This window comes from Euleptes europaea, chromosome 14, assembly GCF_029931775.1.
Source record: "Euleptes europaea isolate rEulEur1 chromosome 14, rEulEur1.hap1, whole genome shotgun sequence".
NCBI classification, from domain to species: Eukaryota; Metazoa; Chordata; class Lepidosauria; order Squamata; family Sphaerodactylidae; genus Euleptes; species Euleptes europaea.
This window is the reverse complement of record NC_079325.1, coordinates 43,326,404-43,346,511: the sequence shown is the minus strand read 5'-3', so window position 1 is coordinate 43,346,511 and position 20,108 is coordinate 43,326,404. Positions and strand designations below refer to the sequence as shown.

Genomic DNA, 20,108 nt, shown 5'->3' with positions numbered 1-20,108 from the left:
AGAAGCAATCCATAAATTTTGTGTGTATGGAAGAGTTATGATGTACATTCAAATTGCCTCGTGTAGCACCCTCCTTTACTTGAAATTAAAGTATATAAAGACCTGAAAATTCCTACTAGATATAGCTGGTGGTTAATCTTCTTTACATTTTCAAAGGGAGACATTCAATTTATTTAAATATTTCTTACCCAGTTTCCTTTGTGATGGTGCCCCCAAAAAGGCTTATAAAATTATTCTTTCCCTCTTCCATTTTATCATCACAACAATCCTGCAAGACAGGTTAATCTGAGAGAGAGTGACTGGCCGAAGGACACCCGGCAAGCTTCCGTGAAAGAGTGGGGATTTGAATCCAGGTCTCCCAGATTCTAGTCTGAAACACTAGCCACTATACTACCCTGGCACTATATGCTTCATAAACCTAGAAAGCTGTTTTATGCTAACAAGTCATGCTTCCTTTCCTTTTATCCCTTAGAAGCTCCTTGATCAATTGATCTTGAGCAGCATATATCTAGTGTTGGAGGGATATAAGGACTGAAACAAATCTTGCCACTGACAATGTAGCCTTGAGGAAGTCATGCTTCACTGGCAGGCAGATGCTCTATGTACTAGCCACCCTTTCTCAGTTGGTGGAACAACACTAGCTAGAGTTACCAAGTGCCTGGTGGTGGCGGGCAAAACCCCGCCAATCCACCCGGCTGCCCGTCGACCAGCTGAGGGTCGGCAAGCAAGCGTGCCTGTGCACCTGCACACCACGTCACTTCCGGTTTATACCCAGAAGCACCGCATCACAACGGGCCTTTTACCACTGGGAGTTTGAGTGGTAAAAGGCCCCTTGTAGTGCGTTTACACCTGGTTTACACCCTTGCAATGCATTTACCACTTCCAGTTTGAGTGGTAAAAGGCCCTTGCGATGCGGCACTTCTGAGTGTAAACCAGAAGTGATGCGATTGCATAGGCATGGCCACGTGCGCGTGATCTTTGCCTCTTCTCTGCCCCAAAAACCTCCCGTCGGAGGAGAGGTGGGACCTGGAACCTCAACACTAGCCCAGCTTTGGCTATGCCACTATTTCATACAAGGGTCCTTTCCAGTCTATTATACTTCTAACTAGAGGTTCTCAGGACTGAACATAGGCATTACTGTGTGAAAACACATATGATGTAAACTATGCTGCTGTGACACAGCTGGGAAAGGGACAAAACCAGTTAGTTATGGACCCAGAGAGGTGGTTTCATTGTGTTCGCCAGCATCATTTTCCCACACGTCCAGTGCCAAAGTAGCAAGACAGAGGCTAAATCAGGTGGAATATTGTATAAATTCTTACCTTTCAGAGACCTTTATGTGTAGGTAACCATAAAAAGACTCACACTAACAAAACTTCATTAAAAAAAATTCCTTCTCATGTCTGGAATCCTCTTTTCAAATTCAGTTTTTTCTCTGGCCCTTTGAAAGACTGAATCCAGGACTGCACATTCATCACAGAGAAGTCTGTCAAATTGCACTTAGTCCAACTCCAGTGTAATTTTTTTTTAGCAGTTTGAATTCTACGGGCTGGTTAACTCATCACTTGTGGACTAGTATGCTAACTTACATGTACAAACAACACATCATAGATTCAACACCACAGGCAAACTTTTTATCACTTGAGTGTCAACTCAGAGACAACACCTTTCAATGGAGGAGGAGAAGGAGGAGGAGGAGAAGAAGAGTTGGCTTTTATATGCTGACTTTCTCTGCTACTTAAGGGAGAATCAAACTGGCTTACAACCACGCCTTCCCTTCCCCTCCCACAACAGACACCCCGTGAGGTAGGTGAGGCTGAGAGAGTGTGACTAGCCCAAGGTCACCCAGCTGGCTTCATGTGTAGGAGTGGGGAAACAAATCCAGTCCACCAGATTAGCCCCCGCCGCTCATGTGGAGGAGTGGGGAATCAAACCCGGTTCTCCAGATCAGACCCCACCACTCCAAACCACCTCTCTTAACCACTACACCATGCTGACCATTCTCATATTTGTTTGTGAACCAGGCTTACATTTTCTGGTCTTTCAGCCATGCCTGGGGGGTGGGGTGGGGGGAAATCACTGCTTTCTTTTGCTCTCGATTTTGCAACTTGAAACAGCAGTACTGAAAGGTATATGTGCAACCTCTTCCCTGCGGAGGGCCTCAGCCATGAAATGTCACTCTCTGCGTTTATACAAAGTCCTCCCCCTGCTGCTTGCCTTGTAGGAAGTCCATGTACAAGATCATTTCAATACATCCCAGCGAGAATCATCAGTGGAAGCCAGAAGCCCTGACATTAACAGTCTCGTACTTCAAAAGAATGCTTGTGTTTGATGACAGCAACAAGGCTCCTTATTACAGCTGTCTAATCAAATGGCTATTGTGCAATTATATTCAAAGATCAAACAGCACTTCCAGTACATGCAAAAAAACCTGCATAGCAATAAAGGGTCCATATTTCACCTCCAATATAATAGTACATCTTCATTTATGACCCCGCAGCCAAGAAAGTATTAGTAAACATTAATGCATGATCTCTGGCTAGCCAACAGATAGCCTATATACAAAACCAGAAGACTGAACGTTTTTGAGGGATGGGGGGAAATAACCCTGAAGATGCAATTTCTCCCCTTTCTTTGAAAATGCCCTACCCATAATGCAGCATAAGACGGTAAAACACACTTATCGTTTATACAAAAGGTAAAAAATTACAGCCGCTCAACCAAAAACATTCCTAATTAAAATTTCCAAATAATTTATTATAGACTAACATTGACCAAATTATGATTTAATCTAATTGCAATTGCCCAACATTAGGCGTCGAACTTTATATGCAATTGCACAAAATTTGGCTACCTGTTTTGCCATCTGGGCATTCCCTTCCCAGAGGAGACTCTTAATTCTCCCTTCATCTGAGCTGACTGTGATTTGGCTGAGTAGGGGGATGATTAATTTACAACGAGCTTCCTTGTAGAAAGAAGCACCTGAGCAAAACATGCTCTATAGACTCCAATTCCCCCGACTTACAAGGGCACACCCGTTCTGTGATTGGTAGCTTCTTAAATCTCCCTTGTAAAATTGCCGAAGGTAACGCAGAGCATCTCGCAAGCGTAAAAGCTCTCCTTTGCCATAGTATTCAGAAGTCAACCACCATTAATATGACTGGAATATTCCTAACGGTGTTGCTCGTGGTCTTGTGCGCCATTCTTCTCTTTTGTTCAACTGCTTTCAAGTTCCACTTTACATAATCCACAGGCCACCTCCCCCTTCTCTTTTCTACAGTTACATTGTCATTCCCCACAATAAACCTTGATCTTTTTTCATATAGTCCATCCCAATTGTTTTCTAAAACACTTCCAGCCTCAAAAATCGTTCCATAGTTTTCAAAAGACATTATTGTATAAAAGCCTTTACAAAGCTCCATTGACAGTTCACAGAAGTAAACTCTTGAAAAACAAAGCAAGCCATATTCACTATCACAACAGCTCTTATTTAAAAGTAGAGGTCTTTAATATGGATTTGTTATAAACCTTAACAACATCTTGTCCCCCCGCCTTCACCTCTCTGACAATACACATCAAAGCAACTGATCTCACCAAATGAGTAAGAGCAACAGAGAAAAAAAGAAAAGGAAATCACTTACCCGGTGAGGACGACTACAAAATCCATCACATTCCAGCCATTTCGAAGATAAGAGTCTTTGTGAAAAACAAACCCCAGCGCGATGATTTTTATGCCAGCTTCAAAGCAAAAAATTCCAATAAAGTATGGCTCAGTATCATCCTAAAAGAAAGGGGGACAGGATGGCATGAAAGACAGAGAACCATACTTCCATATGTGCTAGCATTCAATACACGTTATTGGAGGACACCTGATACAGTGTGCTGGCAAAAAGCTTAAACGGCAAATCAGGAAACACCTAGTTCAAATATCAAATCCATCACAAATTAACTAGACAGGCAAGCCATGCTTTCCAGCCAAACCCCATATCTGCAATATAGGGATAACAATAGTGGCCTTCCTTACAGAAATACTGAAAGGTATGCATACTCTATAATAGAAAAAATGGTAAGGGGCTGGGGGTGTAGGGGGGGAGGTAGCTTGGAATTTCCTGCATTGTGCAGGGGGTTGGACTAGATGGCCCTGGTGGTGCCTTCCAACTCTATGATTCTATGCCTCTATGAACATAAGAAAAGCCATGCTGGATCAGACCAAGGTCCATCAAGTCCAGCAGTCTGTTCCACAGTGGCCAATCAGGTGCCTCTAGGAAGCCCCCAAACAAGACAACTGCATCAGCATCCTGCCTGTGTTCCACAGCACCTAAGATAATAAGCATGGTCCTCTGATCCTGGAGAGAATAGGTATGTATCATGACTAGCATCCATTTTTCCTAGTAGCCATGAATAAAGCACATGCTATTATATGTAAAAAAATTCTTCATTTGATCTAAACAACAACGCTGTAAGGTAGGTGAGTCTAATGACTCCCACCAAGGCCACCCACAAAGCTTCATGGCTCAGAAAGGATTTAAATCTGGGTCTTTCTAGCCCTAGTCCAACATCCTAACTACTACACTTCCCACTCGAGTTGCTCTATCAAGCTATAATGAAGGTTTATGAACTATCACTTTGCAAGATTTTTCTTTACAGGGTTTTTGTTACACAGAAAAGCAGCCTTTCATAAATTCATAAGTGGGTCAAACGTTTAGATTTAAGAGAGATGTTTGCATTAAGTGCAGTTTTACATTTAAACCAGCTTTTTTTTTAAAGCAACATAAGAGTTTTTTGGGAAAAAATAGGAATCCAATTTAATTTTTAAAAAACAATTTGCTTGTTTAGAAATCGTCAATATCTGTCCTGGCTGGTGTTATCCAGAAGTTTCTTTGTTGGTTTGACATTGGTTCTCTACTTTATCAGACTTCAATAACATAGCACACAGGCTAAATATCTGAGTTTGTTCTAATTTGCCAGTGGGCAGCTTGCACCCATAAACATGCATGTGTGCATTCATACATACATATGCACACCTCATGTGAACAGTCTACTGGTATGAGCAGTGTTGTGTCAGAGCCACAAGCCTGCACAATATCTTACCTCCTCTTCTGTGAAAAGAAAAACCACTTATGCCCTAAAATGGAACTGCAATCTTGCACCCATTTGTAGCTGTACAAATGCAATCCTAAGGGGGGGAGGGTCAATGGGCATAGGAGGCAGCATGACCCCAGTGCCAGCATAAATGCCACTTGCGCCATCAAAATGGGCACTTATGCCGGTGCCAGGCCACTTATGCCGGTACTGGAGAGCAGCATGGCAGTGCCACTCATGGGTGCTGATTAGGGTTGCCAGGTCCCTCTTCACCACCGGCAGGAGGTTTTTGGGGCAGAGCCTAAGGAGGGCATGGCTTGAGGAGGGGAGGGACTTCAATGGCATAGAGTCCAATTGGCAAAGCAGCCATTTTCTCCTGGTGAAGTGATCTCTATCGGCAGGAGATCAGTTGTAATAGCGGGAGATCTCCAGCTAGTACCTGGAGGTTGGCAACCCTATGTTTGGCAACCCTAACAGTAGCTGATACTAGGGCAGATCAGGTGGACCCTAAGTAAACTGTGAGGCTCTCAGTGGCACTTTTTATGTATAAATATATGTGTGTTCCAGGTACCACTCCCCTTTTTGTATTGTATACTTAAGAGGTTGGCAACTCTAGCGCGCAGCTGTAGCGCACCACCAGCGCAGGAACTCACGCCAGCGACAAAGGGGGCATTTTGGGGGTGGGGCTGGCATCAGTCAACTCCCTGAACTCTTTTGCCCCAGGAACGCCCCCTTTTGCCGACATGAATTTATGCCAACAAAAATGGTTGCGCAGCCCATGAAACTGTGTTAAAGCAGTTTCACAAGTGTTCAGGGAATTTTCCTGTTCAGTTTGCTGGCCATGATATAGCAAACCACCCAGGAGGCAGCGCAGCTGTGCTGTGGCCTGCACCGTCCCCAGCCATGACGCAACTAACCACCCCCTTAGGATTGTGCTGTTAACTTTACACCAATGAGCAGACGGCTTGATGAGCAGATTCTTATTACTGAAGTCGGCCACCAGTATCTTGTTGCTCAAAATTCAGAAACTGTTGCAAGTTTGAAATCATGCTGCTGCCACAGGCTGGATTGAGTTTTGATACACTGCTGCAGTTGTCATTTTTCTGAGCATTTGTAGCGGCTTGCCAAAAGCTGAAACCTGTGCAGCATGCCTACACTCCAACTGTCTCTATTTACCAGTAACTATTTCCTAGTCTGTTTTTTTGCCTTTCATGAGGATGCTTTGTTAGAGTTGTGATTCTTCATAGTTCGGCTTCTTACACAGAGTCTCGAGAAGTGAAATCTCTGAGTGTGGTGGATGGGTGGGTGGATACATCTTGTCAAGAGCATCATGCGCACAGCCTGCTATTTTGCATACTGCAGCAATCAGTCTATTTTGAACTATTATGACACTGTTGGGACAATTAGGTTTTTCCAGTGTACCTTGAACCAGAAGAACAACACCCTCTTTGCTTTTAAATCAGCACAGGACAACTTATTGTAAATGAACATACTCCTGGCAGAGTAGAACCTTCAGCAATATGCAGTAATATGTGTTTTGCGGAGGTTTCTCAGGCATTTGTGTGTTGTGTGTGTTAAGTGCCGTCAAGTCGCTTCCGACTCATGGTGACCCTATGAATGAAAGTCCTCCAAAATGTCCTATCTTTGACAGCCTTGCTCAGATCTTGCAAATTGAAGGCTGTGGCTTCCTTTATTGAGTCAATCCATCTCTTGTTGGGTCTTCCTCTTTTCCTGCTGCCTTCAACCTTTCCTAGCATGATTGTCTTTTCCAGTGACTCTCGTCTTCTCATAATGTGAGCAAAGCACGATAGCCTCAGTTTAGTCATTTTAACTTCTAGGGTCAGTTCAGGCTTGATTTGATCTATAACCCACTGATTTGTTTTTTTGGCAGTCCACGGAATCCGTAACGCTCTCCTCCAACACCACATTTCAAAGGAATCTATTTTCTTCCTTTCAGCTTTCTTCACTGTCCAGCTTTCACACCCATACATAGTAATAGGGAATACGATGGCATGAATTAATCTAGTCTTGGTGGCCAGAGTCACATCCTTACACTTCAAAATCTTTTCTAGCTCCTTCATGGCTGCCCTTCTCAGTCTCAATCTCCTTCTAATTTCTTGGCTGCAGTCTCCCTTTTGGTTGATGGTGGAGCCAAGGAATAGAAAGTCTTGAACAATTTCAATTTTATCAGGCATTTATCCTTGTTATTAATGCAAGATTCGTGTCCCTATTCATTTGTGAAATAATGGAGGGTGGTGGCAGACAACTGGCTCTCTAGAAACTACATTCCCCACTGTTACAACCCCAGTGGTTGCAAGCATCAGCCCAGATTAGGGTTGCCAACCTCCAGGTACTAGCTGGAGATCTCTCACTATTACCACTGATCTCCAGCCAATAGGGATCAGTTCACCTGAAGTAAAAGGCCGCTTTGGTGATTGGACTCTATGGCATTGAAGTCCCTCCCCTCCCCAAACCCCCCCCCCTCAGCAGGCTCCACCCTAAAAACCTCCCACCGGTGGCAAGGAGGGACCTGGAAACTCTAGCGGGTACCCTGACATTTTTTCCCAGAGGATATAAATATATTAAGGAATAAAAATAAATTAATTGCATCTGATGTAAACCCTCTCCAGTTCGAAAGCAAAATGGGATTCCAGAAGCTCGTCAGTTTTCTCAGCTTATTCTGTAGAAGTGTCTGTTGGCCTTCGTGGAAACAGAAAACTGTCTGATATCCACTCAGAGCAGTGATCCATCTAGTTCAATACTGTCTTCTCTGGCTGGCAGAATCTGGGGCAGAGAATACCAGCTAACTAGAAGTGCCGGGGCCTGAACCAGTAGGGTTGCCAGGTCCCTCTTTGCTACTGGTTGGAGGTTTTGGGGGCAGAGCCTGAGGAGGGCAGGGTTTGGGGAGGGACTTCAATGCCACAGAGTCCAATTGCCAAAACAGCCATTTTCTCCAGGTGAACTGATCTCTATCGGCTGGAGATCAGTTGTAATAGCAGGTGATCTCCAGCTACGACCTGGTGGTTGGCAACCCTATGAACCAGGGACATGCAGCATGGAAAGCTGATGCTCTGCTGCTAAGCCACAGCCCCTCCCACTAGAAGGCCATCCTGTTAGGCTTAGGTATGCTGTAAACAAAAAAACAAAAAAACCCCTTCCTTTTTAACAGAGGTTAATATGAGCAGCTCACGCACTGCTGCTTCCAGTGCCTGTGGTTAGACTAAAGAACAAGATCCATTAGCTGAGTGAAAAAGCTGTCATGTTAAATAAGGGAGAGACCGGCTATGCCCTGCCGCCATGTCAGAATCATCTGCAAAAGCCAGGCAAATAGAGTCTTTGCACGACAAGCAGCACATCCCTGTAAACGAGAAGGCTGTTGCAGGATTTTTGTTTTCATTTTTTTTTACATCAAGGCCCATGTGCTCTGTTTCCTTCTCAGAGAAGGGCAGATTGATGGATGATGCACATAGGCAGGTGAGGTGTCCTGGCAAAGCGGGAGTGATTCTAGGAGATACAACTGCACGGCTAAAGAAGAACAATGCCAACATTTTACCGTGCATTCCTGAGCCGTGCCGGCAGCCAGGACGAAAGGCCTCTGGAGGCTGGTGAAGGCTTGCGCTGGCGCGGGGGCTCACAACACCAGCATCCGAGCAGCATACGGCAGCGTTTGTGGCCCCAACGCCGGCATGAAGGCCCGGATGCCGACGGAGCCTTCCGCCAGTGTACAGACGGCGGCAAAGGCCACCGCAGCATCCCAGACGGCATTCCCGGGATGTCACGGTGCCGGACTGGGGGCGGCCTCCTAAGCCGTAATGGCTTGAGAACACCCCCCTTTTTTTTGAGGCCGAGATACGCCCCCTTTTTTGAGGCCGAGATATGCCACCTTTTAGGTGGCGTATCTCCCGTGCAACCCTATAAGGGTTGCACAGATTTTTGGCGCCAGGCGGAGGCTTCAGTGGGGCCTAAACCTCCTTAGGAAGCAGCACTGCTGCATTGCCTCCTAAGCCCGGCACAGGCATTCCCCTCAGGAATTCACGGTAAATGTTGGAGCTGACCCAAGGTTTGTATGGCACCCACTTCTTCTCCATTTCGGGAGAACATAATCAGTCCTTCTCTGTTTCAGATTTCATATAATTATTTCCAAACAGCACCAATATTTCTAGCTAAGTCACTGGTTCTAAATATCATTAACATGGCCTACTTGCTGGGTATGCATGCCAAAAGCACAAATCCCTTTACTGGGGGTGGGGGAAGGGCTCTGTCATTTATGCCACTCTTTAGCCTATCTCAGCAGCAATACGACACAATCATTGCTGAACTTTCAGGTGTAATTTTTCTTAACTTTTCCTTCATAAGGCATTTACCAGCCTATAGTTTTAACACATCCCTTTAGATAACTGTTGCTTGGGTGTGGAGGAAGATACTGAGCATTACCTTTGATGCTGTCCCAGAGGGTCTTCTCTTCATCCTTAGGCCCTTACAAGGGTTAGGACATTCATACCATAGTCTTCTCTCTGCTACCAAGCACTGAGAAGTTCACTACACATAAAATGGGATTTGCTGTGGCAGCCAAAAAGTTGTTTAGCAAATATCTCCAGTTCCATAACTGTAAGATGTTTGTCCATGAGGAATGGGCCAGCCAGATTCCCTACAACACATTATCCTAGATTGTCATTTACATGAGGAACCCCACAAAAAAATTTATATTACCTTTCATTAGCAAATTGATGGCCCCTTACAGAACAACCATATGTCAATTCTTGCTGAATGACTTCATGGCTAGGAGTTTTTGGTGGAAGTGGCTAAGGTTAAGATTCAATCCTAAATATTAACTGATTGTAATTTTTTATGAAACACCTGTTATTTCTGATCTCAGGACCATAACTATTTATGCCAAAAAAAGGTTATATGTATATATGTATGTAACTGTAAGATGCATAGATGATTAATTTAGAAACAGGAATGAGACATGTTTGTGTGTAATTTTACTCAAGAGGTTGGAGTTTGTTCATATATTATGTTGTATTGCAATTGCCAATGGCCATAATCCACAAAGGATTAAGTTAGAAAGCAGTGCTATGCTTATAATTAACCATAAAAGCTCAGCACAAACTAATACACTTTAACTATACTGCATGCAGTTACCTCCCATATGAAATTGCCCACTCATTATTGCCATATCACCTTCAGAGGTCAGGTAGGTGGTAACTGGTAACAGCAGATGGGGTCTTTTTTGTTGTTTGATGGTGCCCCAGCTGTGGAACAGATGCACACTTGGCACCTACTTCGAGTTTCAGATAACAGGCAAAAATAGTTTCATAATCTCAGTCTTTTTAATTGAACGATACGGTTCAACCTTCCTTGGTCTTATATTGTCATTTCTGCTAGTTGCATTGGTGTTTGATGTATTTAATTTTATTTGTATTTTATGAAAGCTGTCTTGGAAAACTTTCAAGTAACAGCTGGAGTAAAAATGTTTTAAATCAACACAATAAATTAAATGCCTGCCTTCAAATATACATAAGCAGTGGAAATCTCTCTCTCACACACTACCTCATTGTCTCTCTACCTGAAAGCGCTAATTAACTATTTATTTTAATTACACACACATACACACACACACATCACTAAAAACTAACTAGACTAAAACTAAACTAAAAATAATTAACTGGAACTCAAACAAGACAGCAGAACAATAAGCGGCAATTTAAAAACATGAGCAAGAAAGCTCTATATTATTTCCAGTCAAAACCTTAGGAAACAGATTTCCCCTGGTAGGCACCAAATAATTGTGTTGGAGGAGGGGCACAATCTGTCAGAAGCATGTCACTGAAATAAACTGGACTTTCCTGGTAGATTGTGCCTCCTCCATCATCAAACAGGTCTGCCTCCCATTCTGCTGTTCTTGAGAGCATCCAGAATCCACTGAGTGAGGGGACAGTGTTGCAGCATAGCTACCTCTAGACAATGCATCTTCCATAAAATTTGCTATCCAGAAAATTCAAAGACTGGCACCAGGCTGCCAAGAGTCACCCGGGGCCTCCAAACAAAGGTTCCTTCTGCTTTTCCCTCACAGCTCCCAGACCCAACCTAATAATCACATGAAAACAAGGTAATAAGTATGACTTGTCCCTTTCCACAGGCTCCCTGAGTGACCAGAACCCTCCCAGTTTGGTCTCCTCTCCTCCTTACAATGGGCAGCAGCCTTACATTCAAGGGCAGTAGAGCTTCAGTGCCATGCATAGCATCATCTTCTCCCTCCTCCTAGTTAACATAATTATACAAAACATGAATATATGCAATCTACTTCATTTGCATTGTTTGTTCAGGAAGCAAAATTTGGCTCTTCTAGCCAGAGAAGTTGGTGCTTAAAAATATATACTAAAAATACACGGAATCAAATACAAACTGTCCTAATGTTAGTTAAAACCAGCGCTGGCAAACCATTTCTTTATCCTCACAACCACTGCTTCTAGTCTTCCTCTTTGAGAAAGGCTTTTAATAGGTAGCAGCTCTGCAGTTTCAATCACACGTGAGCAATCACTCTTTGGTATCCTAGCTTTTGACCCAATTATGCAATTGCTAACAAATCTATACATTAAGGAAAATCACGATACAAGCCCTGCTGGAATGTCAGTAGGGGAAATCGTATGATTGAATGTTCTCTCCATGTCACAATCTTCCTGCCTGTGGAAAACTAGCTTTTCATAAAGAAAGTATATGAATCAGTTTCTCCCTCATGTACTCCTAGATGCCAATAGTGTGTGCTTGTACTTTGATTTTTGAATGTGCCCGCTGACCTGGATGGCCCAGGCTAGCCTGATCTCGTAAGATCTCGTAAGCCCTGCTTAGTATTTGGATAGGAAATCACCAAGGAATACCAGGGTTGCTATGCAGAGGAAGGCAATGGCAAACCATTGACTAACTCTGTTAGTCCCTTGCCTTGAAAATTGCATAAGGGGTCACCATAAGTTGGCTGCAACTTGAGGGCACTTTAAACCCAGACGAGCATTTAATCATGGGGTTTTCTCTTGCACTTTGAAATGGTACAGTCCCAAGAGAGCCAATTCTCATGAACACAGTACCTAGATATTGTAATTAAGTTCCAGTGTTTTTTTTAAATACACATATAAATTTACAGTATAGAACTATAATAACAATATAAATGAATTCAAATATACTACAGAATTATTCTTACATGTACTGATAAGGTAACTTTAGCATAACAGTGACGCAGAAATTCAGGAATGATCATTCTACATTATTACGATCTGACAATAAACCTGTTCCTCTAATATTTTATGAAACTATTTGTTGCTCATTGTAATTCTTACAGCAGCCCTTTATGGTAAAGTCTGTATTATAATTCTCACAACCACTACCTCTAGTCCTCTTTGAGAAAGGCTTTTAATAGGTAGCAGCTAAGAAGGGGGGGCCCTGACCTGGATGGCCCAGGCTAGCCTGATCTCATCAGATCTCAGAAGCTAAGCAGGGTCAGCCCTGGTTAGTATTTGGATGGGAAACCACCAAGGAAGACCAGGGTTGCTGTGCAGAGGAAGGCACTGGCAAACCACCTCTGTTAGCCTCTTGCCTTGAAAACCCCAAAAGGGGTCACCATGAGTCGGGTGCGACTTGACGGCACTTTACACACACACACATGAAGGGGGGGGTGAGAGACTGTGACTTCTCCAAGGTCATTTAATGAATTCAGAGGCTAGATTCAAATCAGAAATTCCAGACTGGGCGAAAACATATGGTCCCTTTAGCCTCCCTTTAGTCCCTGTTTCAGCCAGGATTCAGCCAGGATCGAACACATGCATTTCGCCCCGAATGTGCGTTCGATCCTGGCTGAATCCTGGCTGAAACAGGGAATAAAGGAGGCTAAAGCGACCGTGCATTTTCGCCCTTATTAGTATCTTGGTCACTAAATGCTATGTCTACTCTTTAGATTTTTAGTGGTTTTTGACAGTGTTGACAAGTAGTACTGACAGTGCATACAAATATTCAGTGCATATATTGTTCCACTGGATAAAATGGTACCGAAGTTTGAAGCAACCGGTATGCTACCGGTATGTTAGTAACTCTTCCTCTTTTCCTCTCACCTCAAAGGCTGGTTATCAATAAGGATTGGAAACAAGAAAGGTAACTGCAGATGAATCTAGTCAAGCCTGAAATGATAACTGGCCCAACTTTTGTCAAGGAAGACTAGATAGTCCTGTAAGGAATAAAATCCAACTTCCCTTGTTCTGTCTCCTTAAATAACTATCACAAATTATGTTTAGAAAATAAGGAAGTGGGATATGATCATCATATTACATTAGGAATAATGTGGCTGGTATACTCAGCAGTTCATGAGCTTAAGTAGTAAATCAGCCACAGGTATTTCCTACATATGCCTTCCACTTTATGTTAAAAAAAATTAAACAGTGGGAAGGGATAACATGGTTGTTGAAACAAATGAGAGACCATAGGCATTTTATATGTACAAATGAGCATGCAACCTTCGTAATCGTCTCATTTTTAAGCCTAGTATAGAAGAATAGATCAAATCAAGCCTGAACTGACCCTAGAAGCTAAAATAATTAAACTGAGGCTATCGTATTTTGGTCACATCATGAGATGACAAGAGTCACTGGAAAAGACAGTCATGCTAGGAAAAGTTGAGGGCAGCCGGAAAAGAGGAAGACCCAACAAGAGATAAATGGACTCAATAAAGGCAGCCACAGCCCTCAATTTGCAAGATCTGAACAAGGCTGTCAAAGATAGGATGTTTTGGAGGACTTTCATTCATAGGGTCGCCATGAGTCGGAAGCGACTTGACGGCATTTAACACACACACACATAGAAGAAGAGTTGGTTTTCATATGCCGACTTTCTCTACCACTTAAGGAAGAATCAAACCGGCTGACAATCACCTTCCCTTCCCCTCCCCACAACAGACACCCTGTGAGGTAGGTGGGGCTGAGAGAGAGCTATGACTAGCCCAAGGTCACCCAGCTGGCCTCATGTGTAGGAGTGGGGAAACCAACCCGGTTCTCCAGATTAGAGTATGCCACTCATGTGGAGGAATGGGGGATCAAACCTGGTTCTACAGATTAGAGTCCACCGCTCCAAACCACCGCTCTCAACCACTACACCATGCTGGCTCTCAGATGTATAGACAATTAGATTTCAGCTGTGAACTTTGGGTCACTCTACACATGTTGTTGTCTCTTTGGGGGGTAACATGGGGGTGCAATGCAAGCATCATGGCCCCAGCTAGCAGGCTTGGTTGTGCAGTCTCAGGAGTATGTAGGTGCATGATGCGGCAACCTTACTGAAGTTATGCAATCCTAAATAAGAAATCAGTGTCTTCTGCCATGATGGAAGAAAGGCAGGATATAAGTATAAACATACAAACCTAGCTAAATGTGAAACTATATGTGCAGTCTGATCTCTCCAATTTAAAAGCCAAGGAAGTATGCACCCCAAAAAAGCTATAAAAAAAACACCCCAAAACCCAGCAATCAGCAGTTTTGATGGACTGAATTCAATGTACTCTGCACTTTTCTTTCTCCTCCAAGTAGTAGATATGCAGGACTTTAGTCTTTACAAGAAATACTCTTCCTGTTCAGACACATTTGTGAAGTGGCCCTGATACAAGGCTAGGTTACCGAAAAACAAGGCACTTCATTAGACAGCTTGTGAACTGCTAGAAAACATGCAGCAGAATGCTGCCTATATTTCTCAACTGCTGTCCTCCTACTAAATTTAATAAGATCTGAAGTGCCATCCTACATAGAGTTATTCCAGTCTAAGCCCTCTAAAATCAATGGGCTCAAAGTGATGTAACTCTATGTAGGACGGCATGGTTAGATACACCAAGGAGAACAAGTGATCAGGTTTCTTTTCTCCTGTTGTAAAAAAGAAGTATCTTCTCAAATTCACCTTGGAAGCCATTCCAAAAGTGTTTTAAAAGCAAGAAAAATGCATCCACGTTGCTTATTTTTCCTTAGGCTGACAAGGAATGAAGAGATCATTCGAAAAATTGTTCTGTTTTGCATTTGAAATATTATAATTACCTCATTACCATAAAGCCTGCTGGTAAATTATTTCCTTTGTGAGCTGGTTTTTCTCTCTCTTTTGAACGGAATGTGGTAAATCCAAGGAGTTTAGCCTTCAAAAGTGCATCCCTCCCTACCTCACACGGTGCTTTTATGAAGAACAATGCTGGAGATATACTGAATACCCAGATATTGAGAAGGCAGAGCGGTACTGCTACTGCACTGTAATATGTCCAGTTCAGAGCACAGTGGTACCACTGCCAAGAACGCACCAGATAATGGAACAGGCACCTATGCAAATACACTATGAAATAAACAGGGAGACCCAACAGCAATGCTAGCAGTGATCAATTGAGTTAGTTGTAAGACACTGCTACCTTGACAAGTTAACTTTCTCTTGGCAGAATGGCATTGTGACTGCTGCATGCAGGGCTTTGAGAGCTGATCGGGGAACAGATGAAGGCTAAGAGATGTCTCCCCAACAAACAAACAAAAAAATGATCCTATTGAACTATCCACAAAACCTTCCAGCAACCCCCTGCAAGGAAGTCAACACACATTGAAGGGTGATTGGTCTTCAATGGCTCATTCATACAAGCCAGTCACTGAGGATCTTACCCCCCCCCCCAAAAAAAGTCCCTTGTGTCCCACAGGTGTCTGCCCTGGTCTTATCAAGCAGACATGCTGACATGCTCTAGGAGTACCATGCTTGGAAAATAATTCCCAGGTGTGTGGACACCCGATTCAGATGAAGACAATGGCAAGCAAGGAGAGGAGGATTAAGCCATAATCCCCTGCATGATTTTTCAGACCTGAAATGGCCCTGGGGAGCTATCTGCCTCATTAGGAAAATGTAAGTGTACTGATAGATTACGTGTAAATTTCCCCAATGATACAAACACCAGCCCCCCAGGGTTGTTTTAGATCAGAAAAACTGGGCAGATGGGAAGACCTCAGCCCCCTCTCCCTGTGCATCATGGTCCCAATCCAAATATGGATCACACATGCCTGGGAATTAAGTTCCAATGATGGAAGACATGGAGCACATCTGGTTGACAGGAGCTGGGCAGACACACAGGGAACACCAGGACTTAATAATGTGTAGTTAGGTCCTGAGTGATCTGGTTACAGGATGCGATCTTCAAGGGATAAGCCTCCAGTACAAACTCCAGTGCTCAACTTTAAGGTGGACAATGAGGAAATAGAAATTGTTCAAGGCTTTCTATCCCTTGGCTCCATCATCAACCAAAAGGGGAGACTGCAGCCAAGAAATCAGAAGGAGATTGAGACTGGGAAGGGCAGTCATGAAGGAGCTAGAAAAAATTCTTAGGTGTAAGGAGTGTTTCACTGCCAACCATGATCAAGTTAATTCATGTCATCATGTTCCCTATTACTATGTATGGGTGTGAAAGCTGGGCAATGAAGAAAGCTGACAGGAAGAAAGTTGGTTCCTTTGAAATGTGGTATTGGAGGAGAGTGTTACGGATATCGTGGACTGCCACAAAAACAAATCAGTGGGTTCTAGATCAAATCAAACCTGAACTGACCCTAGAAGCTAAAATGACTAAACTGAGGCTGTCATACTTTGGACATATTATAAGAAGACAAGCATCACTGGAAAAGACAATCAGGCTAGGAAAGTTGAAGGCAGCAGGAAAAGAGGAAGACCCAACAAGAGATGGGTTGACTCTATAAAGGAAGCCACGGCCCTCAATTTGCAAGACCTGAGCAAGGCTGTAAAAGAAAGGGCGTTTTGGAGGACACTGATTCATGAGTAGGAAGCAACTTGATGGCACTTAACACACACAAACTGACCCATTCTGCTGACTCCAGTAGAGGTAGAAAGGAAGACAAAGGAGTGTGGGATGAGTTCCTCATCTGGTGGGAAACTTAGAACTATGGGCCTTGCCTGCCTTTAGTCATAAGGATGAGGAGGAAGGAGGGTGAGCTGAACTACTGGGATCCCAGCAGACTCCTACCTTCCACAAGAAGAGGGGAACTATCGGAGCTGTGGTTTGCTTCAAGTTGCATCCTGTTATGAAATCCAGCCCTCCGCAAACAACCAAATAAAGGATACTCACCAGCCTCTCAGACATGGGCGTCTTGTCTCCATCTGGTAAGTGCTGCTCCAGAGCCAAAACAATACAATTAGCTATAATTGTAGCCAAGATCATATATTCGAATGGAGTGGAGGCAATAGTTAAGGAAAACAAGTCCACAACATTACTCATTCACATGACTGAATTGATCAAAACTAATATGTAAATGGAATTTGCCAAACTTCTCGCAAAAGTGTCTATCAGCATTAAGTCCCATAAGGAATTTGTTCTTTCAGAACACTCTGGTAACATCATCTGCTGCCCAAATCATCTCTCTGCTCTAAATTATATTTTGTTATAATTAAAGAATCCAAACATATTTAGGCAAGACCATGAATATTTCAACGAGTACAATGAATTGATGGGAAATATTATGCTTTGGAGAAAGATGTTTGGTAACTCCTTTTAGCTACTGCCATTTAAGCCTAGCTAATTTATGGTTCGATTGAAAAGAAATACATTTTCTAGTTCAATTATGCTGACTGTGTGAGTCTCCAACTTACCCTCTTAGTCTGAATTCCACTACCTGTGAAATGGTAATAAATAGCCAACCTCACAGGAAAGTTGTTGGAAGAAACACATTGGTTGTTTAACAGCTTGCTACATACACAAATCAGAAATCCAGAAGACCCAAAATGTGAATCCTATCATAGAATGCCTAGCACGGAATGCCTAACAATACTTAGTATTTACGTAGGGTTTTCCCCCAAAGGCTCAGGATGTTTTTACATAGACTATAATTCTGACTACCATCTAGTAAAATAGATTACCTGTAATGATGGAGGATTTACAGCATAAGTCAATGGCTTACTTAGAAGGCAACACAATGCTACGCTGCGATAAAACTGGGCAATTCTCAGTGTACTGCTCATGCTCTTTGCCACTAGGCAATGCCCGTGCACGAAGCCATCATGTGGAGTGGGATCTCCAGGGCTCTCTACTTTGCTTTCCACAGGGAAAGAAGGAGAAGAAGAAGAAAAGTTGGTTTTTATATGCCAACTTTCTTTACCACTTAAGGGAGAATCAAACCAGCTTACAATCGCCTTCCCTTCCCCTCTCCACAACAGACACCCAGTAAGGTAGATGGGGCTGAGAAAGCTGTGACTAGCCCAAGGTAACTCAGCCAGCCTTATGTGTAGGAGTGGTGAAATCAACCCAGTTCACCAGATTAGCCTCCGCCACTCATGTGGAGGAGCGAGGGATCAAACCCGGTTCTCCAGATTAGAGTCCACTGCTCCAAACCACCACTCTTAACCACTGCACCATGGTGGCTCTCCAGTGTGGCTCTTATTTCATATAATGTGGCCTTTCTCTTTCATTTTCTGCAGCGTGTGCATTGCTGGATCCTTGCCCGATTCCAGGCTGAAGCCCAGATGGCAGGAAAGTGTTTCAGTACTGTGGAGAGCTCCCCCGGGCACCGGGCACGGTTTGATTTAAATATTGCACCAGCAACCCCCACAGGCACATCGATGCGCTAGCACACACCCAGATCTCTGCGCTGAAATATCCCCTTCACTCACCCCCAATCGAGCATGTCTTTCAAACAGTGCACGACTGAACAGACTCTGAACTTCACAATCACCTTTGTCCACTGATGCAACAAAAAGGTTGCCCTACGAAGTGCAAAACTTTAATTGCCACAATGTCTTCGCGGCCTGGCTTGCCTGCAGCAGTCTTTAAACACCCCGATACAGAGGGCTTCTCCTTCCTATGCACTTGATAACGCTAATGCAGCTATCAATGGATTCTATTTGTCCTATCACTGCATTCCCCGCACAACCTTCAAACACACATCGTCAGCTGAGGAGGATGGAAGGGGGAGCTGCTTGCAGCGTTGCTAAGAGCAGGGCTGGTTGCTGTACTATGAGGATTATTAGCTATGTGGCTTCAGATAAAAAGAAAACAACAGAGCCCTCCCGGGAAGCTGTGTGCAGAGTACGGCGGGTGCAGATCAGCCGATGCACGTTTACACTTGCACGCGCAGAGAGCGAGAGACTCCTTAGCAACCTAACCCTAAAGCACAAGTTAGAAGACTCTTTACTGGCTCATTCTGCTGAAAGGATTCCACACCCAATGGCGTGCAGCACAAGGGTGAAAGGGAGGAAGTCTTCCAGAGATTGGCTAGCCTTGTGCACCTTTCCCTAAATGAAGACTCGGATACATGAACACACGAAGCTGCCTTCTACTGAATCAGACCCTTGGTCCAACAAAGTCAGTATTGTCTACTCAGACTGGCAGTGGCTCTCCAGGGTCTCAGGCCTCGGAGGTCGTTCACGTCACCTACTTGCCTGGTCCTTTTAACTGGAGATGCTGGGGATTGAACCTGGGACCTTCTGCACACCGAGCAGATGTTCTACCACTGAGCCCCTGCCCCTCCCCCTCAGATACTCCTGATCCAGACTACTACAACACCTAGCAGTTACAACAGTGGTTTCTGATACAGCCAGTCCAGGGGATGTATTAAGCTTCCTGGGATGCAAAGGGCAAGCATTATCAAGTGGAACCCACTCTTTCTGGTGTAGTTCTGCCCTTCCCACTCCATAGACAGATGTTCCTAGACAAGAAAGAGCCAAAAGGCTCTGGCCTGACAGCAAAATGCCTTCATTGACCTGTGAGTTTGGTTCAAATAGGCACAAGTGTCTTTTATATACACCTATTTGCTGAAATCACAGATGAGCAAGGGGGAGAGAACTACACCTTCTCTATAAATTTTGTTCATGCTAATTTATATCAATGTGCATGCCTCTCAGTATATAACTCTTCCTATACTTCACACTTGGTTTTGGCAGAGCGCAGCCCCTCCTCTGGTCAGAAATCAGCATTGGTGGCAGGTACAAAAAACTTGCAATATTGTTAAAAAGGAATATACCAGAACTGACACACT

At 43.8% G+C, this 20,108-nt stretch overlaps 1 protein-coding gene across 1 annotated transcript in view; it reads right to left on the bottom strand.

Moving 5' to 3' along the window:
- The window catches only part of CACNA1B (calcium voltage-gated channel subunit alpha1 B), a 414,377-nt gene extending 397,078 nt beyond the window's left edge, over window positions 1-17,299 (bottom strand). The window contains exons 1-2 of the mRNA XM_056861029.1: window positions 17,207-17,299; window positions 3,642-3,781 (exon numbers count right to left, since the gene is read on the bottom strand). Coding sequence (XP_056717007.1) covers window positions 3,642-3,781; window positions 17,207-17,299 — 233 coding nt within the window. The remainder of the gene's footprint in view (window positions 1-3,641; window positions 3,782-17,206) is intronic.
- Window positions 17,300-20,108: the final 2,809 nt, after the last annotated feature.